General features: G+C 44.0%; 1 protein-coding gene and 1 pseudogene across 1 annotated transcript in view; both read left to right on the top strand.

Moving 5' to 3' along the window:
- Nucleotides 1-62: 62 nt before the first annotated feature.
- LOC111951882 (heparan sulfate glucosamine 3-O-sulfotransferase 2-like) lies at nucleotides 63-901 on the top strand (annotated as a pseudogene).
- Nucleotides 902-1,606: 705 nt separating this feature from the next.
- Nucleotides 1,607-12,652, top strand: part of LOC111951815 (ubiquitin thioesterase Zranb1) — a 23,921-nt gene continuing 12,875 nt past the window's right edge. The window contains exons 1-2 of the mRNA XM_070434826.1: nucleotides 1,607-2,347; nucleotides 4,105-5,100. Of these exons, the coding sequence (XP_070290927.1) occupies nucleotides 4,176-5,100 (925 nt within the window). The 5' untranslated portion in view covers nucleotides 1,607-2,347; nucleotides 4,105-4,175. The remainder of the gene's footprint in view (nucleotides 2,348-4,104; nucleotides 5,101-12,652) is intronic.

The raw sequence follows: 12,652 nt of genomic DNA, 5'->3' as shown, positions 1-12,652 counted from the left end.
CCGAGGGTTGTCCAGAAAGACCAACTGTTAGCAATTCACATCTCTCACTTGGCTTGGACTGAAATACGTGCCGGTACTCGTTTTGGGTGCCGGTACTGTTTTCTTTTCTTTTTTTAGATATTCCCAGATGCATCACCAGTATGTCCCCCAACACCAAGCTGATTGGGATGGTGCCTAACCCAGTCACCAGAGCCATCCTAGACTACACACACACTCTGTCCATGAAGCCGTACATCCCCACCTTTGAGGAGTTGGCCTTCCAGAACCGAAGCCAGGGTATGGTAGACAGCTCATGGAATGCTATCTGCATAGGGATGTACATCCTCCCACCTAGACAACTGCCTGCAGTACTTTCGCCTCCCCGCAGATCCACTTTGCGAGCGGCTGATCACGGACCCGGCGGGGTAGCTGGGCTGCATCCAGGACTTCTTGGGTCTCAAACGCATCATCACAGACAAGCACTTCAACCGAACCAAAGACTTCCCTTGCCTGAAGAAACAAGAGAGCAGCAGCCAGCCCCGCTGCCTGGGCAAGTCCAAGGGTAGAACCCATGTGCAGATAAACCGGGAAGTCATTGAGCAGCTCTTGAACATTTTTATTGGCCTTTTAATATCAAATTCAATGAGATGGTGGGGCAAGACTTCAGGTGGGATTGAGAATCTGATTAAAAAAAGAGCAGCTGATATGTTTATTATATGGTTACCTCAGTGGTGTCATTCAAAAGAGGACACCTTCAAGTAAATCCAATTTCTCTTCATGTTTGAAAATACAGTACGAGTTTACGAAGGTGTGTGTAATCTGCCTCTAACTTTAAAACCTTTGATATAACTTCCTAGTTCCTACTTTAACACCATGCCTGTTTTGTTAACCAAATAAAATATAAATATATGATGCCATGCCATTTAATCTCACAATTAGTATTTGTCATACACTAAATTGTGTTTCATTACACAAAGGCCTGTTACTTTTACAACACTACCATGTCAATCGTTCCAACTCAATGGACAACAATAGAGTATAGTGACAGCTGAGATTAGTTGTAACATGTCTATCCTGTGCTACACTATATATACAAATGTGGAAACACCTTCAAATTAGTGTATTCTGCTGCTATTTCAACCATACCCGTTACTGGCAGGTGTATACAATCAGCACACAATGCCAGTACTGTTTATACAGTATTTAGGTGCAGGAGCTCCACAATACTTTTGAGCTAATATTCTATAAGAGGAACAGGAGCTCAAGCAGTAGAACATTTGATATAATATTAGATTGCATGTCTTTTTTAAGAAAATCATAAGAGCAAATATATTTCATCCATATTGTATTTATTGCTATAAAACTCTTGTTAAAGTAATTTCAAGTTGTTCAAAAGAATTTCCTATCTAATCTGCATAGTGGCAGAGAACATTTGGCCGGCGCCCGTGAACAAGCTCAGAGGAGTCTTCTTCTGTGACGTAATTGGGAAGTGGGAGGGACGTTCATGTAAATGAACTCGCATGATCGATGCAAAATTTGACAGATGTATTTACTGTTCTGCATATGCTAATGTTTCAAATAGGTTTAAACCAGGGTCACATTCTGCCGTTGGCAAAAGAGTCGTGAATGCTATTTTGATAGTGCTCTAGAACTTCCATCGATTACTTTCTCAATAACCACAACCACAAGCTGTCCTTTACTGCAGACTGCTGCAGTATATTTTTTTCAAAAAGATGACATCATCCTAATGTCCCTTAAAGGTATACAGCTGAGATACAGACATGAAACAAACGCCATGGTGGCTCCGGGAATGGAGTGTAGGTAATAGTCCGTTGTTCATAATTTCAGCTAAAACGGTGAAAATGAATGACATTTTCTTATTTTGACATTGGAGACTGCTGTGATCAAGCTTTTTAACTATTGGCAACGAAAGACGTTGTATCTCATAGGCCAACAGGAGGAAAACAGAAAAACTATCCAATCAGCTTGGCTGTTGGATCCAGGTGGTAAATTATCCTGCTTCTCTCTGGAGTGTATTTTTTTGTTGGTATTTTCCAGCTTCCCCTACGCCGCCATTAAATACCAACAGAACGGTTGTTGGAAATGGAGATTAAAATGATTTAAAGCCCCGGAGAGACGGCAAAGGGACGGGGGGAGGGACGGGGGGGTTGTTGTGCAATTGCATAGGTCTCGAAGCCCCGCACAAATGGAGCACGGAAACGTAAATATGCGGCTTCTGACCAAATAAAAGCTTGACTTCGGAACATACGGATTGGGTTTCTTTGGGAAGACTCGAGTGGATAGAACCGGGGACAAGCTCGAGAACGGTTTGGTTGTGCTTGGAAGAAGAGTGTCAACACAGGAAAAGGTAAACAGACGCCCATGTTCAAAATGTTATGTAGTTAGCATGTCACAGTTTTGTCACCACTTTTGTATGAGATATTGTTTAGAAACGAAGCAGTAAATAATAACGTTACCTTTAGCAATTCATCATAAATTGAATAGGTAACGTTAACTAGATTATTTTCATATTTACCAACGTTAACGCGTTAGTTGGCTACTGTTCGCTAACTAGAAATTTACAAATACAGTAGCCTCTAGCGAAGCTAACGGGCACAACATTGTGTGTTGAGGAATCTTGTCTTTCACGAATGTGAATTTTGCAGAGCATATTGACACACTTAGAGTCGTCTGCTCTACTCATTGGTGTCTTAGTCCGTTACATCGAAAGTAAATGGCAACTGTACTACTGGTTAGTTAAGTTAACTAACTTGTTTGGTACAGTAGTTAACTGAAGTAGCGGTGGAAAACTAGTTAACTACGTTAGCTATCTAGCTAGTTGTAACAGATGCCATGGCAGCTTGCTAGTTAGATAACTAGATAGGTGACCGATATCGTATTGACCACACTCTCCCTTCTAGTGACACTAACTAGCTAACATTACTAGTATGGCACATTGACGTAGGCACGCCCAACGTAATATTCGGTAGCAAAACTAGCTACCGTTATCTAGTTGTCTTGTTACATTGATCAGTTTAAATGGCTAAGTAGACTCAATGCACTGAGTTGTTTGAAACCAATCAGGTACCAATCCAGGCTATAAGACTGGTGGTTTCAACTTTAAAATGTAGTTCTAAACCTAGATCTGCAGCCTCTTGAAATGTGTGCTGCAACAAGTCAGGGAATAGTATTCTGTTGTGATAATAGCTAACATATGTCTAAATTGCTTGAGTAATTGCAAACATTCCTCTATATGCACTTTGCATGGTGTAGGTTTATGTCGAGGAATATTTAAAACATTTTTAATACTTCACTGAGAGAGTGCAGAGTACACTGTTTTGCGCTGATCTAGGACCAACCTATCTCGCCCCTATTGAAAACCTTTTAGTTTACCCAAATAAAAACCTTACGGGCCTAGGTCAGAGCTTTGGGGGGGAAACTTCTCAACTGCATTAAGGGTCATTATTGGTACAAGTTTCAGTGTTGCCTGGTGTTTGGTTTCATCTGCCAGGTAACACAGCACTGTTGTCTGGCACGTTTGCTTTGTATCACTGGATATGTTTAGGTGTCCGTTTTAAGTCATGGAGGCAAGTCAAGATTGGGTTGCGGCCTGCTACTCTTGACACCTTGTTCTGTGAGTTCAGCTGCACTGAGCCTCAGGCTTTGATTAACCACACTGAGAATTAGTGCCAGGTCAAGAGCACACATCATTGTAGCTGTTTGAGCAGGATTGATATAAATGCCAAGGCTGTTTATCATGTCCTGCTCATCCTGTTTGACAGTGTTCAACAATGATCCAGAAGTTGTGAAAAACAAGTGTTAATGTAGCTTTCTTTGTTTTTGTGTCAAAGTTTTGAGGTCTCTAATATCATGTCTGTTACTTTATGTAATAGGCTATCTGTAATAATAGACTAGGCTTAGCTAGACTAACTAATGATGTTCATGTTTTTACTTATGAAAACATTTCCTTTAAAACATGACATCAATTAAAGTCTAAATGTGTTCGTTCTATCTGTGATCTTAATTCTGTGTGTCTCTGCATGATGACAGTGCAGTCTGTCTGTGATCATCAAAGACCACTATGGCTCCTCCTCCTCAACATTTCCTGTGTTTCTGTTGCCCTAGCATCCTGCTTGCCTGTGTGATCTCCTTAAGTGGAGCTGTGGTGCTGAGCCTCTCCCAGCGGTGGAGCGACAATGACCGAGCTGGGTACCAAGTGGGCCTGTGAGTACTGCACGTTTGAGAACTGGCCCTCGGCCATCAAGTGCACCATGTGCCGTGCCCAGAGGCCCAGCGGGGGCGCCATCATCACTGAGGAGCCCTTCCGGAGCAGCCCTGGCCTGGACACCAGCCGCCAGTGGGAACCCCCAAGCCTGAGTAACAGCCCGCCCAAGGGGGGCTCTAGCCTCCTAATCTGCCCGGACTCCAGCGCCCGTCCGCGTGTCCGCATTGCAGACGCCCCCGAGACCCCCTCCAGCAAGTGGTCATGCCACATTTGCACCTTCCTAAATTGGCCCCGTGCCATCCGCTGCACCCAGTGTCTGTGCCAGCGACATCAGCAGGAGCAGCACCACCATGGACTGGCACAGCAGCCACGCAGCCCCACCGAGTCACCCCAGACCTCAGGCTCAGGATGCCGGCCCGCACCCCCCTCCACCCCTACCGACCCCTGCGAGGAGTATAACGACCGCAACCGCCTCAACACCCGCGCCCAGCACTGGACCTGCGCCGTCTGCACTTATGCAAACTGGCCCAATGCGTGCAAATGTGTAGTGTGTGACCACCCTAGGCCCAATATCCTGACAGAACCTATCGAACTGGCCTGTGAGCCAGAGAGCCTACCACCCTCCATACTCAATGAGCAGGACAGGGACAACAGGAGGGGGGTTGTGAGTGTGGGAGGGGGCGGCGGTGGATTAGTGGGGTGCAGTGGCGGCCAGAGGAGGTCCCCACCCACCGCCAAGCGGGAGGCGGAGGTTAAAATGGACTTTCAGAGGATCGAACTGGCTTCGGGAGCCGGAGTGGGGAGCATAGAGGAGCAGCAGGTGGACTTTAAAAGGCTCAAACAGATAAAGAACAGGATGAGGAGAACTGACTGGTTGTTTCTCAATGCCTGTGCAGGTGAGTCGGTGTGTGTGAGTGGATGCAAAGAAATCAAGGTTCTCTCTCAACCCTGTTTATTTCTCTGTATTCCCAGCTGTGGCGAATGAGATGCTCATTATGGTTGAAATACCTCCCCTGTATTTAGGTACTTCTGTTGTTAAATGGGAGTTCTCTATCTTGGGTGGAAGAAAAATATTATCTCTGTTGCCACTGAGCAACAATTAAGGCTGCAAGTCTTGAAAAACAGTGTTATATTGTACATTTTATGCAGCGATGTAACTGCTTCACTGCTCACGCTGTGAGAGGAGAGGCAGCAGCAAGCTGAGTGGGTGGATGGATGGATGAACTGTTGGGAACTGCTGTGCTGTGTTGACTGGAGCTAGAGGTTGAATTCCTGTCTGACTACAGTGCAGACGCATACCAGATCTTGCAACGCCTGGATAGGTATTTACCATATCAGCTAACTGCATAATATGATATAGGAATCTGGTTCCCGACTACAGTCTGACATGGCACACAACCATTGGTTAATGCAGTGTAGTCAGGTAAGCACTCGGCCAGAGGCTTAAGGTTCACTTCCCATCCTCCCCCCTGACAGATATTCCCGTTTGCTAGACTGAACAGCATGTGCGAGACCACTATATGTATCCCCCAGCCTCTGTCAGGCACAGTCTAGGTAGTCTGTGAGTGACGAGGATACTCGGCTCTCCCTTTCAGAGGGTGTCCCTTGAAGCTTTGAATCAAGGGCTAGTCCAGACAGCCACACTGCCCCTTGAGGTTAATGAAGGCAAGCCTCATAATGGTGACTGGGTGGATTCCACTGCTGCTGTCTGGACTACATTTCAGACAGGATTCCATGGGATAGCTAGCTTCTTCCCTACTGTTTATAGTGGAGTTGCCCCTCCCAGTCAGTTTGTCCGCTGATACAAATTTCTCCCCATAGCAAAGTATTCTCTCCAGTGTCTGAGGTACCCAACTTATTACTGTGAAGGGGAAGCTAAGCATGTCCTGTGTGTACTGCAGGGGAACCCTCACTGTCAACAGACACACACCCTGCCTTTCAGTCCCAGGGGCTGGTAAACAGTGGCCACAGCGTGCGGCTCTAGACAGCCTAGTAGCCCGCAGGCCCTGCACTTAAAATATCTGACTGGTGCACAAGTCAAAAATAAACAGGAACATCGAAGATGACCTTCAGCTTTCTGTTCGCAGCCCGGAGCCCTGTTACGTACACTCTACTGGTGTAGTGTTACATGTTTTTTGTATTCATGTTTAGTTGTTTAAACAAGCTGGATGTAATGAATCACAAACGAGCCTACATTAGTTTCCAGGTAGTATTTTTCACAATGATCCTTATTTGAAACTGGAAGTGCCACTTTCCTCAGTAAAATCTGTCATATAATTATGCAGGCTAGGCCTTTGAATGTTAATTTAAAACAAAGCTAGATCTGTAACATGGTGGCATTAACAATGCATTGTGGGAAGTACCCTCTATAAAAATTGCATATGCAGGAGCAGTTTTTAGTCATGCTGCCTGTACTCTCCAGAAGCTAGGATGTGTGCTCACACAAAGACAAGATGCCCATTTGTATTAAGGGAATTCTGCTTGACTGAGGGAATGCTTGTCTGCTTTACGGCCCACTGGCTTATGCCACAGCAGGTTTATTAGCTGAGTTTTTAATATTTTTTTCCTGAACAAACCATGCTGGCTGCAAGTGGTCCTTATGCTTCAGGAGGGTTTCCCTGACAACCTGTGTGTGTGTGTGTGTGCCGTTTTACATATGGATGGGCGTCCGTTTGACACCTAAATGAATCGATAAAAGGAGTGAATGCACAGAGGCTACAATAGTAGTCTTGTTTGAGTGTGTGAGTGGGTAGATCAATTGAACAAAGAAGAAAAAACCCATCGAGACACTTCAGCCCTCAAGTACTGGAGTTGAATACCCCTGGGCTTAGCTAGCACATGAACTAGGCTACATGACTTGGCTCCAACACAACCGGAAATGTGATATAATTGGAGATTATTATATGACAGAATAGGAATCGTTTTCACGGGAAGAACTTTGGATAATCCCAACCTTTTCAAAACATTACATTATGTGAAGACTTGCACATGCTCAAGGTGTCAAAAGTATCAACGCCATAACCTGTTTGGAATATAATCTGTCTAGGCTATATGACAGGCCTTTTCTATGTTGACATCTTATTTTGATTGGCCTATTCCAAGTAAGCACTAAGCAGGTGAAGATGCACTTGGAGACTTCTCCTTACATCTGCTGAAACCCTGCAGATATTAGCTTTCCTATTGACCTACATCTCGGTCCAGTTGTGCCATAGTTACTGTATGCAATCAGCTGTAGATCAAATCTCTTTTCTTAGGGAGCGTACTGCTAGCCCTGCATCGCACTCTACCTACCCTAGGCTATATCATGCATAATATCAGGAATTTAGCTATGAAGCTACTGTGGAAAGAAGTCGTAAACAGGCAACGTGTTCTGTAGCTGGCGTGTGGCCAACTCTATTCTGAAGTGCTAGCCTGTTATGTGTCACTGGTTGTCACACGCTACTGTTATGCAGACAACCTGTGATGTAGTGCTGACACTGCCAGTTGGAATTCTGTCAACAATTGAGAGCTACAGTAACACTACAGGCCTGTTGCTGATGCTTACTGTTTATCTGGGCCTCTGTCTGCACTTCTTCCTTGACAAGCCATTGAGTGCCCTGCTGCCCTGGGATCAATCACACTGACTCCACTATTTACGCAAATTCAATCAAAATTGGTTTCCTCATAAGTGTCTCCTGGCTCGGTGAAATGTAGATATGGACACATAGCATATAGGCTTAGCACTTTCTTTTCTCCAGTCCTCTCCTATGTGACAGGTGAAATTGTAAACAACATTACTTGCATACATAACATGTTAAAAAGGCCCCCACCAGAGGGCAATGCCTCCCCCATTTTAATGTGATTCCTGTCCAATCGCAGAAATTGTCCTTAAATGTTCCACCTCCGATGAATGACTCCGGCTGCTAATACATATTCACGAATTGAGGGTGGGAATGTTGTGGGTGATGTCCATGTGGACTGGAGAAATAACAACAAGTAGGGCACTGATGGCTGTCAGTGTAGCTAGCTAGCAATGCTAACCGTATTTAGCAAACTGTTATCTGTTGTTGCTACACTTTATTCAAAGGATTAGCCAGCTAGGCTATGGCTGGATCTGGATTTGTCATAAGCATGTAGGGATAACTTTGCCACAAATTGATAGGGGAAACGAGTATCTTTTGACTTTACCTCAAGTTTTGGCATCTTCCGTAAATTGCGGCTGCGAATCCGCCATAGAAATAGAAAGAATAAGATGAAGATCCGGAAATATGAATAGCATGGTTCTCACAGCTAGGGGAAGGCTACAATGACTTTGCTTATGATGCATGCCGCAAATGATATGTTACAACACCCTGAGCGTATCTGACATGAAACAAAACACCAATACTTGGTCTAACAACCGCATAAGAATCTTGTGGAATCTTCTGCAGTGGAGCGTGATCAAAACTTTTACTGATTCTGTTTAAATGGCCTGGGTGAACAATCTTCATGAGTTAGAAAAGTGGATTTGTACAAGTGAAGATTTTTTTGTTTGTTTTAATGTGGCAGTCAGCAGTAGAAACCATAACAAAGCAATTCGACTCGCCCCAGTTTCGGTAAAAAGCTAAGGGATCCCTGTTTCAAGAAAGAAAAGTCCTGAAAACATGTTGGCTCACTTTTTTGAAAAGAATATGGAAAACAGGCTATAGGATGGAAAATACCAGTGTTTTGACGTAGGTAGAGCCGACTAGCAATAGCTACCTACAGTAAAAAATATTAAAATCTATTTACTTGGAGTCAGATATCGATATTGTCCAAAGATAATAGCGCGATACGTAACTGTAGCGAACATTTTGAGTAAAACACACTTATATTTTGGGTTCTGATGGGGTACAACCGTTGAACTAAGCTCATGAGACATAAGTTATATTCTTCAAGAATTAATGGAAACATATCAAAGTCCAAATATGGGTGTAGCATCTGCTGATTGCCCCTTTTTAATGTGATGGTCATGAAAATATTGTTGGAGTTTTCTCTGTAGTGGAGGCCTGCTGATCTGCACCTGGGTCTAACTTGATCGCTGCTACTAATTTACAACATTATTGATGTAAATGAATTAAATAGGCCCTTTCCCCCATGTTCTGTGGGTAAAATCAGCGCGTTCATTCATTTTCTGTCTTCAATAATTGTCAATGTTCTCCACCCTCCCTAGTATAGAGCAACTCTTTTGTATCCATTTCCTTTGATGTTTTGTATATGTGTGGTAAAGGGTGTGTGAGTGCTACTCTTGACTATGCAGGCAGGCACACCCAAACTAATGGACTGCTGTGAGAAGTGGTTGTGATCCTGTCCATCTCTTCCTTTCTGACAAGCTCCAATCAGCACAGTTTGTCCTCCCACTCCCTCTGTTCCTACTCACTTTTTCCTCTTTGTTCCTTTCTCAATATTTCTACTTTTTGCTGCAGTTGAAAAACTCATGCACGCACGATCGCTCGCACACACACACATACACCCTGATTATGCTGCAAAGCATTGTGTGGCCCTTTTTTTTGAGTGTAGAACAATGGTTAGCCAGGGAGTAATGTTGTGTAATGTGCCAGAGACTGCTAAATGGGTATTCCAGAAATGATGGGAGGCTGGTAGTAGAACTGGAAATGTTCTCTACTTTGATCTTCCCCAACACATTATAGTAGTTTTTTTGTTTTTTTCTCAAGTGTTGGTTTTGTTTCAGTACGGTAGTGGTAGTAAAACTACCCTGGTATCTACAGTGCATTCAGAAAGTATAAAGACCCCTTGACTTTTTACACATTCTGTTACGTTACAGCCTTATTCTAAAAATGGATTAAATTGTTTTTTCTTCTTCATTGCTCTACACACACTATTCCATAATGACACAGCAAATACAGGTTTTTAGACATGTTTGCAAATGTATTAACTGAAATATGACATTTACATAAGTATTCAGACCCTTTACTCTGTTGGAGCACCATTGGCAGTGTTTACAGCCTTGAGTCTTCTTGGGTATGACGCTACAAGCTTGGCACACCTGTATTTGGGGAGTTTCTCCCATTTTTCTCTGCAGATCCTCTCAAACTCTGTCAGGTTGGATGGGGAGCGTCGCTGCACAGCTATTTTTTACATTTTACATTTAAGTCATTTAGCAGACGCTCTTATCCAGAGCGACTTACAAATTGGAAAGTTCATACATATTCATCCTGGTCCCCCCGTGGGGAATGAACCCACAACCCTGGCGTTGCAAGCGCCATGCTCTACCAACTGAGCCACACGGGACCACATTTTCAGGTTTCTCCAGAGATGTTCTGGCTGGGCCGATCAAGGACATTCAGAGACTTGTCCCGAAGCCACTCCTGCGTTGTCTTGGCTGTGTGCTTAGGGTTGTTGTCCTGTTGGAAGGTGAACCTTCGCCCTAGTCTGAGGTTCTGGAGCAGGTTTTCATTAAGGATCTCTGTACTTTGCTCCATTCATCTTTCCCTCAATCCTGACTAGTCTTCCAGTCCCTGCCGCTGAAAAACATCCCCACAGCATGATGTTGCCACCACCATCTTCAGTGTAGGGATGGTGCAAGGTTTCTTCCAGATGTGACAGTTGAACTCTTTGGCCTGATTGCCAATCTTCGTTTCATCAGACCAGAGAATTTTGTTTCTCATAGTCTGAGAGTCCTTTAGGTGCCTTTTTGGCAAACTCCAAGCAAGCTCACATGTGCCTTTTACTGAGGAGTGGCTTCAGTCTGGTCGCTCTACCGTAAAGGTCTGTTTGGTGGAGGGCTCCAGAGATGGTTGTCCTTCTGGAATATTCTCCCATTGCCACAGAGGAATTCTGGAGCTCTGTCAGTGACCATCTTCCCCGATTGCTCAGTTTGGCAGGGTGGCCAGCTTTAGGAACGTCTTGGTGGTTCCAAACTTATTCAATTTTAAGAATGATGGAGGCCACTGTGTTCTTGGACCTTTTTTAATGCTGCAGAAAGTTCTGGGTACACTTTCCAAATCATGTCCAATCAATTGGATTTACCACAGGTGGACTCCAATCAAGTTGGACTCAATTTCGAGTCTCATAGCAAAGGGTCTGAATACTTATGTAAAAAAGGTATTTCTGTTTAGATTTTTTTTAATACATTTGCAAAAATAACCAAACTTGTTTTCGCTTTGTCATTATGGGGTATTGTGTGTAGATTTTGAATGAAATTTAGAATACGGCTGTATTACAAAATACAAAATGTGTTTTGGCAAGGAATAGCCTACAAATGATTTGTATGGTAAACTAAAGAATTTCCACCGTGTCCAACAAACTGCATGAATGACTATTTGACTTTTTCTTTTTTTCTTCTTTAAAAAAAAAAATGTAAACAGTGTTTTAGAGATTGTGTATGTACTATGTAACCTAACATGTCTGTTTACCTGCTCACTGATTCTCCCCCAGAACACCTAGGTATTTGTAGTTGTCCACATATTCTATGTCAGAACCGTCCAGAGTAGTGATGCTAGTCGGGGGGAGGGTGCGAGCAGCAATCGTTTGAAGAGCTTGCACTTAGTTTTACTAGCGTTTAAAAGCAGTTGGGGCAATGGAAGGAGTGTTGTATGGCATTGAAGCTCGTTTGGAGGTTAGTTAACACAAGTGTCCAAAGAAGGGCCAGGTGTATACAGAATGGTGTCGTCTACGTAGAGGTGGATCAGGGAATCACCTGCAGCAAGAGCGACATCATTGATATATACAGAGAAAAGAGTCTGCCCGAGAATTGAACCCTGTGGCACCCCCATAGAGACTGCCAGAGGTCCGGACAACAGGCTCCTGATTTGACACACTGAACTCTGAGAAGTAGTTGGTAAACCAGGCGAGGCAGTCATTTGAGAAACCAAGGCTGTTGAGTCTGCCGGTAAGAATGCGTGATTGACAGAGTCGAAGCCTTGGCGGCAGCTTCCAATCTTTGGGGATCTCAGACGATACGAAAGAGAGGTTAAATAGGCTAGTAATAGGGGTTTACAACAATTTCGGTGGATAATTTTTAGAAAGAGAGGGTCCAGATTTCTAGACCAGCTAATTTGTAGGGATACAGATTTTTGCAGTTCGTTCAGAACATCAAGCTGTCTGGTTTTGGGTGAAGGAGAAGCGGGGGGGTGGGGGGGGGGGGGGGGGTTGGACAAGTTGCTGCAGGGGGTGCTGAATGATTGGCCGGATAGGGGTTAGCCGTGGAAAGCCATGGCCAGCGTAGAAAATACTTGTATTTGAAAGAGCGCAATTATAGTAAGATTTATCAGTGGTGACAGTGTTTCCTAGCCTCAGTGCAGGGGGCAGCTGGGAGGAGGTGCTTTATTCTCCATGGACTTTACAGTGTCCAAATTTTTGGAATTAGTGCTACAGGAACACGCACACATGTTTGTAAAGTATTAGGGCGCGTTAGCTTCCTTACATGCACTGGAGGTATCATTGGATTCATGATTCCGTGAAAAGTCTGCATATGGGGCGCTATCGATG

Source organism: Salvelinus sp. IW2-2015, linkage group LG25 (assembly GCF_002910315.2).
Source record: "Salvelinus sp. IW2-2015 linkage group LG25, ASM291031v2, whole genome shotgun sequence".
In the NCBI taxonomy this organism is placed as follows: domain Eukaryota; kingdom Metazoa; phylum Chordata; class Actinopteri; order Salmoniformes; family Salmonidae; genus Salvelinus; species Salvelinus sp. IW2-2015.
This window is presented reverse-complemented; position numbering and strand designations above follow the sequence as displayed.